The 19,009-nt window shown below is 43.8% G+C and overlaps 1 protein-coding gene across 1 annotated transcript in view; it reads right to left on the reverse strand.

Annotated features, from left to right (window-relative positions):
* LOC121553862 (GTPase IMAP family member 4) overlaps positions 1–18,609 on the reverse strand; it is a gene marked incomplete at its 3' end in the record, with an annotated part of 40,659 nt that extends 22,050 nt beyond the window's left edge. Inside the window, exons 1-3 of the mRNA XM_045214215.1 lie at positions 18,574–18,609; positions 17,474–17,563; positions 14,529–14,955 (exon numbers count right to left, since the gene is read on the reverse strand). Of these exons, the coding sequence (XP_045070150.1) occupies positions 14,529–14,955; positions 17,474–17,555 (509 nt within the window). The remainder of the gene's footprint in view (positions 1–14,528; positions 14,956–17,473; positions 17,564–18,573) is intronic.
* Between the last annotated feature and the right edge of the window lie 400 nt (positions 18,610–19,009).

The following is a 19,009-nucleotide window of genomic DNA, read 5'->3' on the forward strand; positions in this document are numbered from 1 at the left end:
TGCCAGAAATGGACGTTTTAAATGTCAGCTTCAATGGGGTGATGTCAGAGATAGACGTTTTAAATGTCAGCTTCAATGGAGTGATGTCAGAGATAGACGTTTTAAATGTCAGCTTCAATGGGGTGATGTCAGAGCTGGATGTTTTAAATGTCAGCTTCAATGGGGTGATGTCAGAGATGGACGTTTTAAATGTCAGCTTCAATGGGGTGATGTCAGAGACTATGTTTCTCAAGTCCATACGCTGCTCATGTTTTGTATCATTCTATGTTCCGTGGTAATTATTTAACTCACAACCTGCACTTGCTTCCCGACTCCCAGCGTCATCGTTACAGGAGGATATATTGGCATGGGTGTTGTTAGGCCCGAGACGACGTCAAGGGCCGGCAAACCGTGCCAATATATCCTCCAAACACCGGCTTCGAGGACATTATCACTTTTATACAGCGGTTTACCAACATATTCAAATAATGATTTACATATTTTCATTAAAACCGTTAATTTGATTAATTTATTCATGCTATTTAATCCTTCCACAAGATATAGTCCCAACAAAAATCTAGGGTTGCTATCCAAGCTGGCTGGTCGTTCGTTCTATCGGTTCGGTTGCCAGAAACGTGACCCAGTCGTTCAGTCTTTTTGTTCTAAATGTTCCATTGCCATACTGGCTGGCAACGTTCTTATCCCTTGCTTGCTAGCTAGACAACTACAGCTAACTTACAGTCACGTCAAACAGTGCAGCCAGAATAACAGCAAAGTAGCTGCATTTGCATTTGTTTAAGCTGTTTTCTAGTGAAATTTCTTTGGATACATCCATAACAATGAGCTAATGATGCGCGATTTCACCTGGCATAGAAAATGTGATCTCCCTTCAGGACACTGTTGTTCAGAGGAGCTAGCCAACAACATAGCTAACACAATCACTTCAAACTGAAGATGGAAACTAGCTGCACTTCATTTTGTTTTACCTGCTTTCTATTGACATTTCTTTGTATATATCCATAAAAATTATGTTGATTCATTATTTCGACTGGCTGTGTACAGCTGCCTGCCTATCTGTCTCATGCCGACTCCCGACCCCTACTCGTTCATTACTATGGGACAGCTGGAGATCGAATTTCAAAACTGAAACAATGTTGCAAATGTCATAGAGAAAGACAGCAAGGTTTATACAAATCTCTGTTATTGAAAACCAATTGCTAGTCTAAAAGAAATGGGAGATAATGTCTAGATGCTTTTTACAGTTGAGATCAAGTTTATAAATTGCCTGGCTGGGCTGATGAGACAAGGGATTGCGCAGTGAGATGGAACAGAGTAAATAGGCATTTCAACATCATAGCTTTAGTCGGTGGTAACTTTTGGAATAGACACTGGCTGGAATGTGATTTTAACTAATCAGTGTCCAGGATTAGACCCACCCACTGTATAATACAGTATAATACAACATTACTCACTGTGATAATGATGTGGTAGAGGGAGAACACAGACCAGGAAGGCAGGATAGAGGGAGAACATAGACCAGGAAGGGAGGGTAGAGGGAGATGATATTATAGGAATTCTGGTATTTATATAACATTTCCCATAGAATACATTGTTGTGGGAGAATACACTCCAACACCGCACTATGTGTACATTCAGAGGGTAGCTGGTCTCTGTATTCATACCACTGACAGAATATTATGAGCTGTTTTGACTGCAACTAAGCATTTATGTAAGGTCATTTTGATTGTATACATGGTCATACCTAGTTATAACCACAGATGATCTGTCTATCTGGTCTAAATCACTGATACAGGTCCCCCTCCACCCTCTGAGGATATGTAGAAAGAAGAAACCTGGATTCAGCAAGAGGAGCATGGCAGTCAACGATAGTCTCATGTCACGTGCCGTGGAAGCCGATGACAGCGGCCTCCCGCAAAACAGTCTACACTCCCAACAAGAGGCCCGGAGCGGATAAAAACAATGAATAGTTTCGCAGCCCTGGAGCCTGATCTTCCTGCACCTTCATCGCTTGGGGTACCTGTGCCTACTTCTTCCCCTACGATTTCGAAGTCGACGTCGGCAACCTTCCGTCCCTGATCTGGATCGAGCGGGGCTTCTCCATCTGTCGGAGGCACCAGGCGCCGGGAGCTACGTCTCAAGTTATCCTGCCTCTCGTCCGTCCTTAAAGGGTTCTCCGAATCCTGTGAAGCGTGGGAGTGGGCGGATTTCCTCGTCCTTCTCGCCAGCCATGATTTTGGGCAGCTCTATGGTAAGAAATGTGACTGTTCCTGGTGCAAAAACAATGTCCTATCCCGGAGCTTGAGTAAATTACATTACTAAGCTGCTCCCTTTCACAGCATTATAAGGCTGCGTTGAGAAAATGACTTATCAATAACCCAAGTTTAGCTCAGTTAATCCCTACCATTGTGTCGCTGAGTCATCATAATGCTTTAGCAAATGTACATTATACCAGGGGCATTGGTAGACACAATGTAAGTAACCTAATGTATGTCCCTCTAACTAACCTGAATGCCTCTGCTGATCCTACAGCTATTGTATACAGCAATCACGTGCCTGTGAACCAGATTTATGCTGTTAGCACATAGGCGGAGTGCTCTAGTAGGAAGTCCACTGTGTGCAGCTCACCCTGCACGAACATAGATAACATGAGAATATCTACTTCTGCTAAGCTTCCCAGTAAAGCAATGAAAACAAGCAAGCATCCCAGAAAAGTGCTCAAAATAGCCCACGTTACCATATGTAGCTTAAGAAACAAGGTTCATGAAATTAATAACTTGCTAGTAACAGATGACATTCATATTCTATCTCTGAAACTCACTTAGACAATACCTTTGATGATACAGTGGTAGCAATACAAGGTTATAACATTTAGAGAAAAGACAGAATTGCCAGTGGTGGAGGTGTTGCTGTTTATATTCAGAGCCTAATTCCTGTAAAGATTAGAGAGGATCTCATGTTACATACTGTTGAAGTAATATGGCTACAGGTTCATCTGCCTCACCTAAAGCCCATTATTGTGGGAAGCTGCTATAGACCACCAAGTGCTGACAGTCAGTATCTGGATAACGTGTGAAATGCTTGATAATGTATGTGATATCAACAGAGAGGTATATTTTCTGGGTGATTTAAATATTGACTGGCTTTCATCAAGCTGCCCACTCAAGAAAAAGCTTCACTGTCACCAGTGCCTGCAACCTGGTTCAGGTTATCAGTCAACCTGCCAGGGTAGTTACAAACAGCTGTGGTGTTTAATGAGGAGCAAACAGATGCTGCACTTGACACATTTATTAAACTGCTTGTTGCAGTTACTAATAAGCATGCACCCATTTAGAAAATGACTATGAAAACGGTTATATCCCCGTGGATTGATGAGGAATTGAAAAATTGTATGGTTGAGAGGGATGAGGCAAAAGGAATGGCAAATAAGTCTGGCTGCACAACCAATTGGCAACTGTACAGCAAATTGAGAAATCATGTGACTAAACTGAATAAAAAGAAGAAGAAACTACACAATGAAACAAAGATAAATGATATAAAGAATGATAGTAAAAAGCTTTGGAGCACCTTAAATGACATTTTGGGAAAATATCTAAGATATTGCCCGCTTACCATGATTGGCTGAGATAATGGATTGGCTGGACATGCCGAGAGATGAGTTCGGATTGGTCTGCCATGTAGCACGCTTCTGTCTATAACGTGAGCTGCTCATTATTTGAAGATAATCCTTTCTTCCGCGGCTTTTTTGAATGATATAACGTTAGCAATGGACTGCTCTCAACAACATTGCTGCTTTGAATTTAGCAGGCGCTATAGACAAAGATCAGTGGGAAAAAGTTGTGATGGACTACTACTATGGTCAGTGTGAACTGGAGTGACTTGACACAACGCGAGCCAAACAAGCTGTAACTACAAAAAAACAGAGTTAAAGGGGTAGCAGTCTGCTGTGAAGCGTTCATCCATGTATACGGGTAAGAGTCTAGCTACATTTTCAGATAATATAAGTTTCTAATCTTGTCAGAAAGTCATTTTCAATGCAAGTTAAAGCGTACTGTTAGGTAGCTAGCAAACGTTAGCTTGCTGGCTTGCTAGCTAACGTTACTTGTATGATCTGTGTAGTAATATTATTCGTATCTCAGATATCCATTTGGATTGCTAGCTATAGCCTAATGTTAGCTAGCTAGCTAACATTGAACCTAGTTGATTAGCTTGAGCTACCTGCAGACTCCACTTCGCCAGAGGATTACCATCAAGTTAGCCAGGTATGTCTGGGGCTGATTACGGCCATCCATTGTATTTCATGAACATATGTACATCTCTAGATAATAGTGACCCATCAACTTAGCTAGATATGGCTGAGGGGTGGTTATAGCATTTCTTTCACATGACCCATCAATTTAGACAAGTGAGAATCATCTAATAATTATAAAATATTTATAAAATATTTTTATCTGGACACTTTCTATTTTTGATATTGCTACTATGCAAATATGCAAGTAACCATTTCACTGTACCATTTACACCTTCTGTATCCTGTGCATGTGACAAATACAAACGATATAGTGTGTGTTTACCAGAGACGGTAATGTAAAGAACAACATGGGAAGTAGGGCTGCTGAGGGTGCTTCAGCACCCCACAAAAAAATATAAATAATTAATACATTTTTCTCACAGGGCCTTCAGTAGTACTGCATTAGCAGACTGATATAGCACGGGCAAAAATATTTTTTCAGCACCCTCCCTTGAAAATAATATATAAAATAACATTTAAAAAAACACAAACTGCACCCCACCCCAAAACTACTTCCTGCAGCTACGACCCAATAGTAGAACCATCTTCCCTATGATGACAGCAGAGTCCCTGTCCATCTTCCATGAAGGCCTGATTCACGCAGTCTCCTCTGAACAGTTGATGTTGAGATGTGTCTGTTACTTGAACTCTGTGAAGCATTTATTTGGGCTGCAATCTGAGGTGCAGTTAACTCTAATGAACTTATCCTCTGCGGCAGAGGTAACTCTGGGTCTTCCTTTCCTGTTGTGGTCCTCATGAGAGCCAGTTTCATCATAGCGCTTTGATGGTTTTAGTGACTGCACTTGAAGAAACGTTCAAAGTTCTTGAAATTTTGCGGATTGACTGACCTTCATGTCTTAAAGTAATGATGGACTGTCGTTTCTCTTTGCTTATTTGAGCTGTTCTTGCCATAGTAGGGACTTGGTCTTTTACCAAATAGGGCTATCTTCTGTATACCACCCCTACCTTGTCACAACACAACTGATTGGCTCAAACACATTAAGAAGGAAATAAATTCCACAAATTAACTTTTAAAAAGGCACACCTGTTAATTGAAATGCATTCCAGGTGACAACCTCATGACGCTAGTTGAGAGAATGCCAAGAGTGTGCAAAGCTGTCATCAAGACAAAGGGTGGCTACTTTGAAGAATCTCAAATATAAAATATATGTTGATTTGTTTAACACTTTTTTGGTTACTACATGATTGCATATGTGTTATTTAATAGTTTTGATGTCTTCACTATTATTCTACAATGTAGAAAATAGTAAAAATAAAGAAAACCCTGGAATGAGTAGGTGTGTCCAAACTTTTGACTGGTGCTGTATATTGTTTGTATGTATGTGTTGGGCTTTAGCTGAGATTATTCTTTACAGAGTCAAGTACACTGAGTGTACAAAACATTACATAGACTGACCAGGTGAATCCAGCTGAACACTATGATCCCTCATTGATGTCACCTTTTAAATCCACTTCAATCCGTGTAGATGAAGTGGAGGAGACAGTTAAAGGATTTTTAAGCCTTGAGACAATTCAGACATGAATTGTGTATGTGTGCCATTCAGAGGGTGAATGGGCAAGACAAAATATTTCAGTGCCTTTGAACGGGGTAGGTGCCAGGCGCACCGGTTTGAGTGCGTTAAGAACTGCAATGCTGCTGGGTTTTTACGCTCAACAGTTTCCCATGTGTATCAAGAATGGTCCACCACCCAAAGGACTTCCAGCCAACTTGACACGACTGTGGGAAGCATTGGAGTCAACATGGGCCAGCATCCCTGTGGAATGCTTTCGACACCTTGTAGACCATGCCCCAACGAATAGAGGTTGTTCTGAGGGCTAAAGGGGGACTGACTCAATATTAGTAAGGTGTTCCTAATGTTTGGTACACTCAGTGTATATTTGTCCAGGGCTCAATTGTTCCTTGACTAGCACAACTGTCGATAATTCTAATGTTATAACTTCTAATAGTTACTGTATCCACTGGTGAATTGGGAGCAAGTGAGGTGAACAAAACTTAAAAGTTGATGGTTCGGATCACAGGATGCCATATTTTTCCATATTCTGTTCCAGTTAAAGGGTTGTTCAGATTCAATTAGATCTGTGGACCATATTTTTGTAATGGCTAGCTCTGAACATGAGCTTTCCAATAGTTGTTTATATTTTATTTATTTATTCACTTTTATTTATTCAGGGTAGCCCAAATGAGACCAGGGTCTCATTCCTGATGGTGCCTTGAATACAAAATGTTCTCCCAAACAGGAAGAAAAACGAATATTACAAGAAGAATAAAAACAATCTCAACAAATAAAACTACAATCAATCAAAACAACTGCAATCCGCAGAGTGGCACAGCGGTCTAAGGAATTTTATCGCAGTGCTGGAGGCGTGACTACAGACACAGGTTCAATCCCGGGCTGTATCACAACCGGCCGTGATCGGGAGTCCCATAGGGCGGCGCACAATTGGCCCAGCGTTGTCCAAGTTAGGGGAGGGTTTAGCCGGGGGGCTTTACTTGGCTCATTGCACTCTATCGACTCCTTGTGGCGGGCCGGGCGCCTGCAGGCTGACCTTTGTCATCAGTTGAACGGTGTTTCCTCCGACATGTTCATGCGGCTGGCTTCCGGGTTAAGCGGCGGTTGTTAAGAAGCGCGGTTTGGCGGGTCATGTTTTGGAGGAAGCATGACTCGACCTTCGCCTCCCGAGCCCGTTGGGGAGTTGCAGCGATAAGACAAGATTGAAATTGGGGAGAAAAAGGGAGTAAAAAAACTACAAACTAAAAAAACTACTGCAATCCTCAATGAATTCATTCAACACCAGAGTCCTAACCTACCCTAGAGGCACCAGGGAATCAAGGAAGTTTGTCGGTTATTCCAACAATGGGGGGCACTAACACTAAAGGAGGATTTACCTAAATTGGTCGAGACCAGAGGAACCTCAGGAGCTAACTAATCTTACGAGCGGCTTTGATAGCTCATTCTTTCATATACATTTTACATTTTACATTTTAGTCATTTAGCAGACGCTCTTATCCAGAGCGACTTACAGGAGCAATTAGGGTTAAGTGCCTTGCTCAAGGGCACATTTACGTCATTTAGCAGACGCTCTAGTCCAGAGCGACTCACAAATTGATGCATTCACCCTATAGCCAGTGGGATAACCACTTTACAATTTTGGGGGGTAGAAGGATTACTTTATCCTATCCCAGGTATTCCTTAAAGAGGTGGGGGTTTCAAATGTCTCCGGAAGGTGGTGAGCGACTCCGCTGTGTGTGTGTGGGGGGTAGAAGGATTACTTTATCCTATCCCAGGTATTCCTTAAAGAGGTGGGGTTTCAAATGTCTCCGGAAGGTGGTGAGTGACTCCGCTGTGGGGGTGGGGGGGTAGAAGGATTACTTTATCCTATCCCAGGTATTCCTTAAAGAGGTGGGGTTTCAAATGTCTCCGGAAGGTGGTGAGCGACTCCGCTGTGTGTGTGGTGGGGGGTAGAAGGATTACTTTATCCTATCCCAGGTATTCCTTAAAGAGGTGGGGTTTCAAATGTCTCCCGGAAGGTGATGAGTGACTCCGCTTGTGGGGTGGGGGGTAGAAGGATTACTTTATCCTATCCCAGGTATTCCTTAAAGAGGTGGGGTTTCAAATGTCTCCGGAAGGTGGTGAGCGACTCCGCTGTGTGTGTGTGTGGGGGGGTAGAAGGATTGCTTTATCCTATCCCAGGTATTCCTTAAAGAGGTGGGGTTTCAAATGTCTCCGGAAGGTGGTGAGCGACTCCGCTGTGTGTGGGGGGGTAGAAGGATTACTTTATCCTATCCCAGGTATTCCTTAAAGAGGTGGGGTTTCAAATGTCTCCGGAAGGTGGTGAGTGACTCCGCTGTGGGGTGGGGTGGGGGGGGTAGAAGGATTACTTTATCCTATCCCAGGTATTCCTTAAAGAGGTGGGGTTTCAAATGTCTCCGGAAGGTGGTGAGCGACTCCGCTGTGTGTGTGGGGGGGTAGAAGGATTACTTTATCCTATCCCCAGGTATTCCTTAAAGAGGTGGGGTTTCAAATGTCTCCGGAAGGTGGTGAGTGACTCCGCTGTGGGGTGGGGGGGTAGAAGGATTACTTTATCCTATCCCAGGTATTCCTTAAAGAGGTGGGGTTTCAAATGTCTCCGGAAGGTGGTGAGCGACTCCGCTGTGTGTGTGGGGGGGGGCAGAAGGATTGCTTTATCCTATCCCAGGTATTCCTTAAAGAGGTGGGGTTTCAAATGTCTCCGGAAGGTGGTGAGTGACTCCGCTGTCCTGGCGTCGTGAGGGAGCTTGTTCCACCATTGGGGTGCCAGAGCAGCGAACAGTTTTGACTGGGCTGAGCGGGAACTATGCTTCCACAGAGGAAGGGAGCCAGCAGGCCAGAGGTGGATGAACGCAATGCCCTCGTTTGGGTGTAGGGACTGATCAGAGCCCGAAGGTACAGAGGTGCCGTTCCCTCGCTGCTCCAAAGGCAAGCACCATGGTCTTGTAACGGATGCGAGCTTCAACTGGAAGCCAGTGGAGTGTGCGGAGGAGGGGGGTGACGTGAGAGAACTTGGGAAGGTTGAACACCAGACGGGCTGCGGCATTCTGGATGAGTTGTAGGGGTTTAATGGCACATGCAGGGAGGCCAGCCAACAGCGAGTTGCAGTAATCCAGACGGGGAGATGACAAGTGCCTGGATTAGGACCTGTGCCGCTTCCTGTGTAAGGCAGGGTCGTACTCTCCGAATGTTGTAGAGCATGAACCTGCAGGAGCGGGTCACCGCCTTGATGTTAGCGGAGAAACGACAGGGTGTTGTCCAGGGTCACGCCAAGGCTCTTCGCACTCTGGGAGGAGGACACAACGGAGTTGTCAACCGTGATGGCGAGATCATGGAACGGGCAGTCCTTCCCCGGGAGGAAGAGCAGCTCTGTCTTGCCAGGGTTCAGCTTGAGGTGGTGATCCGTCATCCATACTGATATGTCTGCCAGACATGCAGAGATGCGATTCGCCACCTGGTTATCAGAAGGGGGAAAGGAGAAGATTAGTTGTGTATCGTCAGCGTAGCAATGATAGGAGAGGCCGTGTGAGGATATGACAGAGCCAAGTGACTTGGTGTATAGGGGAGAAAAGGAGAGGGCCTAGAACTGAGCCCTGGGGGACACCAGTGGTGAGAGCACGTGGTGCGGGAGACAGCTTCTCGCCACGCCACTTGGTAGGAGCGACCGGTCAGGTAGGGACGCAATCCAGGAGTGAGCCGCGCCGGAGATGCCCAGCTCGGAGAGGGTGGAGAGGAGGATCTGATGGTTCACAGTATCAAAGGCAGCAGACAGGTCTAGAAGGACAAGAGCAGAGGAGAGAGAGTTAGCTTTAGCAGTGCGGAGAGTCTCCGTGACACAGAGAAGAGCAGTCTCAGTTGAATGACCAGTCCTGAAACCTGATTGGTTTGGATCAAGAAGGTCATTCTGAGAGAGATAGCAAGAGAGTTGGCTAAATACGGCACGCTCAATAGTTTTGGAAAGAAAAGAAAGAAGGGATACTGGTCTGTAGTTGTTGACATCAGTGGGGTCGAGTGTTGGTTTTTTGAGAAGGGGAGCAACTCTCGCTCTCTTGAAGATGGAAGGGACATGGCCAGCGGTCAAGGATGAGTTGATCAGCGAGGTGAGGTAGGGGAGAAGGTCACCGGAGATGGTCTGGAGAAGGGAGGAGGGGATGGGGTCAAGCGGGCAGGTTGTTGGGCGGCCTGCAGTCACGAGTCGAGGATTTTATCTGGAGAGAGAGGGGAGAAAGAAGTCAAAGCATAGGGTAGGGCAGTGTGAGCAGGACCAGCAGTGACATTAGACTTAACAAACGAGGATCGGATGTCGTCAACCTTCTTTTCAAAGTGGTTGACGAAGTCATCCACAGAGAGAGAGGAGGGGGGGATTCAGGAGGAGGGAAAATGTGGCAAAGAGCTTCCTAGGGTTAGAGGCAGATGCTTGGAATTTAGAGTGGTAGAAGGTGGCCTTAGCAGCAGAAACAGATGAAGAAAATGTAGAGAGGAGGGAGGAAAAGATGCCAGGTCGGCAGGGAGTTTAGTTTTCTTCCATTTCCGCTCCGCTGCCCGGAGCTCAGTTCTGTGAGCTCGCAATGAGTCATCAAGCCACGGAGCTGGAGGGGAGGACCGAGCCGGCCGGGAGGATAGGGGACACAGAGAGTCAAAGGATGCAGAAAGGGAGGAGAGGAGGGTTGAGGAGGCAGAATCAGGAGATTGGAGGAGAAGGATTGAGCAGAGGGAAGAGATGATAGGATGGAAGAGGAGAGAGTAGTGGGAGAGAGAGAGCGAAGGTTGCGGCGGCGCATTACCATCTGTGTAGGGGCAGAGTGAGTAGTGTGGGAGGAGAGCGAGAGAGAAAAGGAAACAAAGTAGTGGTCGGAGACATGGAGGGGAGTTGCAGTGAGATTAGTAGAGGAGCAGCATCTAGTGAAGATGAGGTCTAGCGTATTGCCTGCCTTGTGAGTAGGGGGGGACGGTGAGAGGGTGAGGTCAAAAGAGGAGAGGAGTGGAAAGAAGGAGGCAGAGAGAAATGAGTCAAATGTGGACATAGGGAGGTTGAAATCCCCAAAACTGTGAGGGGTGAGCCATCCTCAGGAAAGGAACTTATCAAGGCGTCAAGCTCATTGATGAACTCTCCAAGGGAACCTGGAGGGCGATAGATGACAAGGATATTAAGCTTAAATGGGCTAGTGACTGTGACAGCATGGAATTCAAATGAGGAGATAGACAGATGGGTTAGGGGAAAAATTGAGAATGTCCACTTGGGAGAGATGAGGATTCCTGTACCACCACCCCTCTGACCAGATGCTCTCGGGGTATGCGAGAACACATGGTCAGACGAGGAGAGAGCAGTAGGAGTAGCAGTGTTTTCAGTGGTGATCCATGTTTCCGTCAGCGCCAGGAAGTCGAGGGACTGGAGGTTGGCATAGGCTGGGATGAAGTCAGCTTTGTTGGCAGCAGAACGGCAGTTCCAGAGGCTGCCTGCGACCTGGAACTCCAGGTGTGGGGTGCGTGCAGGGACCACCAGGTTAGAGAGGCAGCAGCCACGCGGTGTGGTGCGTTTGTGTAGCCTGTGCAGAGAGGAGAGAACAGGGATAGGCAGAGGCATAGTTGACAGGCTGTAGCAAATGGCTACAAAAATGCAGAGGAGATCGGAATGAAATGAGCTAAGCATCTGGGAGAGGAGAGAGCAGGGCCTCCCCTCACCAAAAACTTCTACCTCAGAAACTAAAATTGTTTCACTGAACCACCGAACAAAAACTCTCCCAACTTCCACCTTTAGAAATCAGAATTGTTGTGAACCACAGCGGTTCAATGTTTAAAGGAATAGACTCAACCCACTTTATTCAGCTAGCTAACTATGACACCATAGCTAACTAGCATGCTAGCATCCAATAACAATAACACACAGTTTAGCACCAACACTTGGTCACAACAAACCACCAATAGTGTGTTAACTAGCTAACTAGCATGCTAGCATCCAGTAACATACAGTTAGCACCAACACTTGGTCACAACAAACCACCAATAGTGTGATAACACACTAAACAGATCATTCGTGTCTGTGTCAAGTTCCTTTCATGACGCAGCAATGATTAAACGTTGGCTAGCTAGGACAAGTATATTGTATTTAGCTACTACAGTACAGTTAGCTGATCGTGTTGGGTAGCTAGCAATGGCCACTGTGTTGACTTTGTTTGAAGAACGGCTAGCTAGCTAGCTTCGTGCTACACCCGGCACACAATGGCTACTGTGTTGACTCTGACTCTGTTCGAAAAACGGCTAGTTAGCTCGCTTCGTGCTACAGCCGGCACGGCCGAAGACACTGCCACCCTACAGTAACTACCCACAACAACCCACGATGCCTAGCTATGACGCCATAGCTAACTAGCATGCTAGCACAGTTTAGCACCAATACTTGGTTACAACAAACTGCCAAGAGTGTGTTAGCACACTAAACAGATAATTCATGTCCGTGTCTAGTTCCTTTCATAACGCATAACGCAGCAAAAATTAAACGTTGGCTAGCAGCACATTAACATTGGAAACAGCTCTCCACCGTTGCTAAACGTTACCAGTAGCTACCCGCTAGCTAGCTAGCCTCGTGCTTCGATACTAACCTACAATTACCTACGGAAACCTACAATAACAACAATACTAACCTACAATAACTACAATACCTAACTACAACTAATTACCTACCTACGATCTAATACATGGTTAAGCTTTCCTCAACACCATATGAGAAGCTTACCTCCTGCTTACCTCCTGCTAGAGAAAAACACAACCTCTCCCGATGGTGTCCCTGCCAGCACATATGTTAGCAACGAAGTTAGGTAAGTTGGAAGCTTGTGTAGTAGAGCTTTGTAAACAAAAAGGGAGTAATGAAGTGATATACGGGACTTTAATGTGGACCAGCCAACCTTTTAATACAGGATGCAGTGGTGAGTATTAAAACTGTCACCTGTGATAAAGCGAAGGGCGCTATGGTAGACAGCATCCAAAGGTCAACAGTTGGAGCAATGGCATACATAACAGTGATGTCTGCATACAGATGACTAATACAAGTTTTAACAGATAGACCAATATTATTTATATTAATAGTAAAGAGAACAGGTCCCAGTACCAAGAAACTAGACTTGACACCATCAGAAATAACACATTGGGTCCTGTCTGACAGATAATTCTCAAACCACTTTCAAGAAGCCTGATTCAGGCATATTTCAGTCAACCTTTGAATGAGTGTGATGGTCAATAGTGTCCAAGGCCTTGGAAAGGCAGCACAATAATTATTCTGATCTAAGCAATTGAACACATGTAAAACAAGCGTAGCAGCTGAAACTGTGTTATGTCCAGGTCTAAAACCGGATCGGTGCACATTAAGAATAGAGTGACAAGTTTAAAAAGTTCTTAGCTGACAGTTGGTCAGGGATTCTAAACTTTGGAAAGGCAAGATCATTTGCAAATTGGACGGTAGTTATCTAAGTCAGAAGGATCTCCTCCTTTATGTGTCGCTTTCCAGACCTTCGGGATAAACAATTGTAAAGTTAAACTATATCAATGGTTCTGTGATAAGTGAAAGTAAGAAGGGATTATGTGAATCACCCTCTATGGATTTGTTTGACTTTTTTACAATCTTTTAGTAAAGTACTTAGTACATCATAGACATCAAATGGTTGGAATGAAAATAAAGTATGTGAGTCTGTTAGTGCATCATTATCTACAAGGTGAGGCGACTAGAGGACTCTCTCCAGTAGAATGATATGCATTTTCAGAGATTATCCTTTCAAATATTTGGCCAGCTGAAGCAAAATGGTTTTTCAAAGTACCACAAATTAAATTGTTAAATTAAAAAAGGGTTGCCTGGTAATGTGTATGTATCTTTCAAATCTCTGAATGTCCTCAAACCATTACTGACCACATCGGCAAGATGGCAGCTTCCACATTTGGACCATTGGGGGATGCAAATGACCGCCCTCCACATAGCAAGGCATAATATCCAACATCTGATCTGAGGCTTTTGACCATTATTTTTCTTAATCATTGTTGGGAAAAAAAGTCGATCCAGATCAGATGTTGGGTACTATATTTATTGAATAGTATATGAATCCTATTAATTAAAAAGGGACAATTTGGGCGCAATAAATTAGCAAAATTTCTCAGAGATCAAATTATATTTATATTATATAACAAAATAATTAATCTTCATTTCAAAACAATCTGAGATGGTGGATGTGGAAATCTTATTCCTTCTTCTCTTTTGAGGTGGAACCTGATTCGAAATAGATGCCCATGCCTTCATACCTTTCCAAGCGGCTGCTGCAACCCCTGGCTGCAGCCCCCGCTGCTAACGACAGCGGAGAGTCGTACAAGGCTCCCAACCCCAATGCAGCCCGTACTGGCAAGCGCTGACCACTTGCATTCAGTCAATTTCTCTTCTCTTCTTCTGCTTTCTTCCTCTTCCTGTCTCTCTCTCTCTTTATCTCCTCCTCTTCCTGTCTCTTCTCTCCTTTTCCTCGTTGATCTTTCTCTGAGCCTCCTGGTACATCTCATTGGTGTAGTGTTGTCCTCCATTCCTCTTCACCATCTCCTCTATCTTCTTCAGCAGCTCTGGGACCTGAGTGTTGTCTCTTCTATTGTCATTGTTTAGGGAGTGATATCTGCCCCCACAGATATTGATGAGTTTCTGTAGCTCTTTGCTCTCAGCCAAAAACTCCTCCACTGATTTGCCCTTCAGTTGATCTCCATGTGTGAACAGCAAGATGGTGTACATTGAAGCTTCTTCTCCAAAGTTCTCCTGGATCCACTTCACAGTGTTCTGCTCCTCCTCTGTGAACCTCCCCAGTCTGATCACCAGCAGGAAGGCGTGAGGTCCTGGGACTGACATTTCTATACACCTGACTATTTCACTTGTCATCTCTTCTGGAGAAATGTTAGTGTCATAGACTCCCGGGGTGTCGATGACATCAATCTTCCTACCATCCACCACTCCACTCTGTTTCTCACTCTGTGCAGTCACAGACACTGGAGAAGCCTCCACCTTAAACCCCTCCCTCCCCAGGATGGTGTTTCCTGTTGCACTCTTCCCTGCTCCAGTCTTTCCCAGCAGAACTATCCTCAGGTCAGAGGGCTGGCCTGAAACTGTGGAAACAGACAAGAAATGCTTGATTTGATAGTGGGTGTCTTGATAAAAGGCTACTGAAAACTCTGTGTTTGTCCATGCATATACAGTGGGGGAAAAAATTATTTAGTCAGCCACCAATTGTGCAAGTTCTCCCACTTAAAAAGATGAGAGAGGCCTGTAATTTTCATCATAGGTACACGTCAACTATGACAGACAAATTGAGGAATAAAAATCCAGAAAATCACATTGTAGGATTTTTAATGAATTTATTTGCAAATGATGGTGGAAAATAAGTATTTGGTCACCTACAAACAAGCAAGATTTCTGGCTCTCACAGACCTGTAACTTCTTCTTTAAGAGGCTCCTCTGTCCTCCACTCGTTACCTGTATTAATGGCACCTGTTTGAACTTGTTATCAGTATAAAAGACACCTGTCCACAACCTCAAACAGTCACACTCCAAACTCCACTATGGCCAAGACCAAAGAGCTATCAAAGGACACCAGAAACAAAATTGTAGACCTGCACCAGGCTGGGGAAGACCTGAATCTGCAATAGGTAAGCTGCTTGGTTTGAAGAAATCAACTGTGGGAGCAATTATTAGGAAATGGAAGACATACAAGACCACTTATAACTCTCCCTCGATCTGGGGCTCCATGCAAGATCTCACCCCGTGGGGTCAAAATGATCACAAGAACGGTGAGCAAAAATCCCAGAACCACACGGGGGGACCTAGTGAATGACCTGCAGAGAGCTGGGACCAAAGTAATAAAGCCTACCATCAGTAACACACTACGCCCGCCAGGGACTCAAATCCTGCAGTGCCAGATGTGTCCCCCTGCTAAAGCCAGTACATGTCCAGGCCGGTCTGAAGTTTGCTAGAGTGCATTTGGATGATCCAGAAGAGGATTGGGAGAATGTCATATGGTCAGATGAAACCAAAATATAACTTTTTGGTAAAAACTCAACTCAGTCGTGTTTGGAGGACAAAGAATGCTGAGTTGCATCCAAAGAACACTATACCTACTGTGAAGCATGGGGGTGGAAACATCATGCTTTGGGGCTGTTTTTCTGCAAAGGTACCAGGACGACTGATCCGTGTAAAGGAAAGAATGAATGGGGCCATGTATCGTGGAGATTTTGAGTGAAAACCTCCTTCCATCAGCAAGGGCATTGAAGATGAGGACGTGGCTGGGTCTTTCAGCATGACAATGATCCCAAACACACCGCCCGGGCAACCCGAAGGAGTGGCTTCGTAAGAAGCATTTCAAGGTCCTGGAGTGGCCTAGCCAGTCTCCAGATCTCAACCCCATAGAAAATCTTTGGAGGGGGAGTTGAAAGTCCGTGGTTGCTCCAGCGACAGCCCCAAAACATCACTGCTCTAGAGGAGATCTGCATGGTGGAATGGGCCAAAATACCAGCAACAGTGTGTGAAAACCTTGTGAAGACTTACAGAAAACGTTTGACCTGTGTCATTGCCAACAAAGGGTATATAACAAAGTATTGAGAAACTTTTGATATTGACCAAATACTTATTTTCCACCATAATTTGCAAATAAATTCATAAAAAATCCTACAATGTGATTTTCTGGATTATTTTTTCTCATTTTGTCTGTCATAGTTGACGTGTACCTATGATGAAAATTACAGGCCTCTCTCATCTTTTTAAGTGGGAGAACTTGCACAATTGGTGGCTGACTAAATACTTTTTTTCCCCACTGTATGTATGTTTGTGTGTGTGTCTGTATGTGTGTCTGTGTCTTTCCTGGTTGAGAGTTGACGAGACATTAACTGCTTTTCTTCTAGTCAAATAATCAAATAACATTCAGCTCATACACCCATATACACCCCACAGTACATGCCACCAGGGGTCTCTTCACAGTCCCCAAGTCCCCCCCCCAAAAAAAAAAAAAAGATTAAACAACTTGTCATGGAATGGCGGGAACTGTGAAGGGACACAAACACAAACACACTCATATTTTTTTTTATTGTATTGTATTATTATTATTATTATTATTATTGTTATTATTATTGTTATTATTATTATTATTATTATTATTATTGTTATTATTATTGTTATTATTATTATTATTATTATTATTATTATATAGCCCTATGTAGCTCAGTTGGTAGAGCATGGCGCTTGCAATGCCAGGGTTGTGGGTTCGATTCCCACGGGGGGCCAGTATGAGAAGAAGAAAAAAATATATTTAAAAAATGTACTCAGTCGCTCTGGACAAGTTCAAAACGAAAAAAAAACAAATGGTATGGCGGGAACTATGAAGGGACAAACACACTCATATTTTGTTTTATTGTATTGTATTATTATTATTATTATTATTATTATTATTTATTTATGTGTTTATTTGTGTGACTGTCCTTGTCTATCAGTGTTGTGTTATTTGTCGTGTTTTTTGTTGACCCCAGGAAGAATATCTGCTGCCTCTGCAAAAGCTAATGGGATACAAACAAACAAGTGTGTAGTGTGTGTGTGTGAGTGTGTAGTGTGTGTGTGTGTGTGTGTGTGTGTGTATACCTTGGCATTGACCAGTGAAGTCTTGCAGACAGAGTATCAACAGGAACAGAATCTTCAGAATCCTTCCTCTTCCTTGAGCCATTACTACTACTGCAGCAATCAAAAACATAGAAACAGATGATGACCTCATTACAAAATTCAAAGTCCACATTTCTTCGGTGACTCATCCCAGAGTGTTTGGCAAAGTTCCAACGTTTACAGATGAGGATGAACTAAATTATATATTTTTCTCAGCTATTTGACTTTCAAACAATAAAAACTATAAACTATAAAAAGAGTAATGGTATGTGGTATAACTGTCGATAAACACACTAGATTCCCTACATCAGGTGGACATAATGTACTCATATGCATATCAAATGACGATCTAAACATGGTTATTATTCTACCGTTGCCTGGCTGCTACGTGTCAAGACCAGATAGACCAGTTAGACGTCGTGTTCCCATTAACATCACAGCTACTGTGTAAACAGACAGGAAAAGTTCAAACTATAATTCAGTGGAATCAGTATAACTGAAACCAGTGCTTAATGTGTAAATCGGGAGGTGTCGGAACACAAAGGGTGCGTTACTCTGCTCAGACGTTGCTGACGCCAGATCTTACAACGCCTGGATAGGTATTTTACATATCAGCTAACCACATCATGTGTTTTAGCAATCTGTCAGTCAACCAATGGTTGACGCATGCAACGTCTAAGCAGTGGAGCGCGACCTTAGTCAGTACTGACAGAAACCTGCAGGTGTGTCCCTCACAGCAACAACCTGCTATAAGATGGTTGTTGACCCAAGATCGGCCCCCTTGAACAAGGTACAGTATACTAGACTAAAGTCTAACCATGTTTCTCCTTTCACTGTTCTACAATATTAAAACGTGTATAAATACAAACACACTGTACAGCATAATGTGATTGTTAACAGCTACATATTGTTTTGACATTTTGATGATAAGTGATGTAATCATATGATTATTTATGCGTAAATGTTAACAGACCTGGTATTAATAAAATGTCTACTTAATATTGTGCTACAGTTATTCAAATATTGTAGAATAGATTGTTGTGCAACATTTTATTAGTAAGGAAGTTAAGTTGTATACTCACTTTTAGTGTGGTTGCACAGATCTGTTAATTGTTGTTCCCTGTTGTCACTGAGAGAGGCTGAAGCAGTGGGCCTGCTGGTTTTGCATAGCCAGGAATGCCCCAGGTGGGTGGAGATGTACCTTAAGGACCAATGGAATGGTTTAAAACTCATGCAATACTAAAGCGCCCAAATGTGCTGCACCTTACATTCTGTTGTTTCATTTTCCCCAGCAACTAGTCATTTCAAGCCAATGAGTGTTGCTAGGGCAAACATTATTCTACTCAGGACAGGCAGAGTCTGAATTCTGATTGGGTGTCACTGTTTAACCTTGGCTGCTTGCCAGAATCAGAAGCTAGGGCACATCTATGGGTAAAGTGAAATGTGTTGGACACATAGACATCTCCTTCTGGGGGGGGGGTTAAAAATGAAATAACAAAAAACTGTATTTTCAAATGT

This window comes from Coregonus clupeaformis, unplaced genomic scaffold (assembly GCF_020615455.1).
Source record: "Coregonus clupeaformis isolate EN_2021a unplaced genomic scaffold, ASM2061545v1 scaf0217, whole genome shotgun sequence".
Classification (NCBI taxonomy): Eukaryota; Metazoa; Chordata; class Actinopteri; order Salmoniformes; family Salmonidae; genus Coregonus; species Coregonus clupeaformis.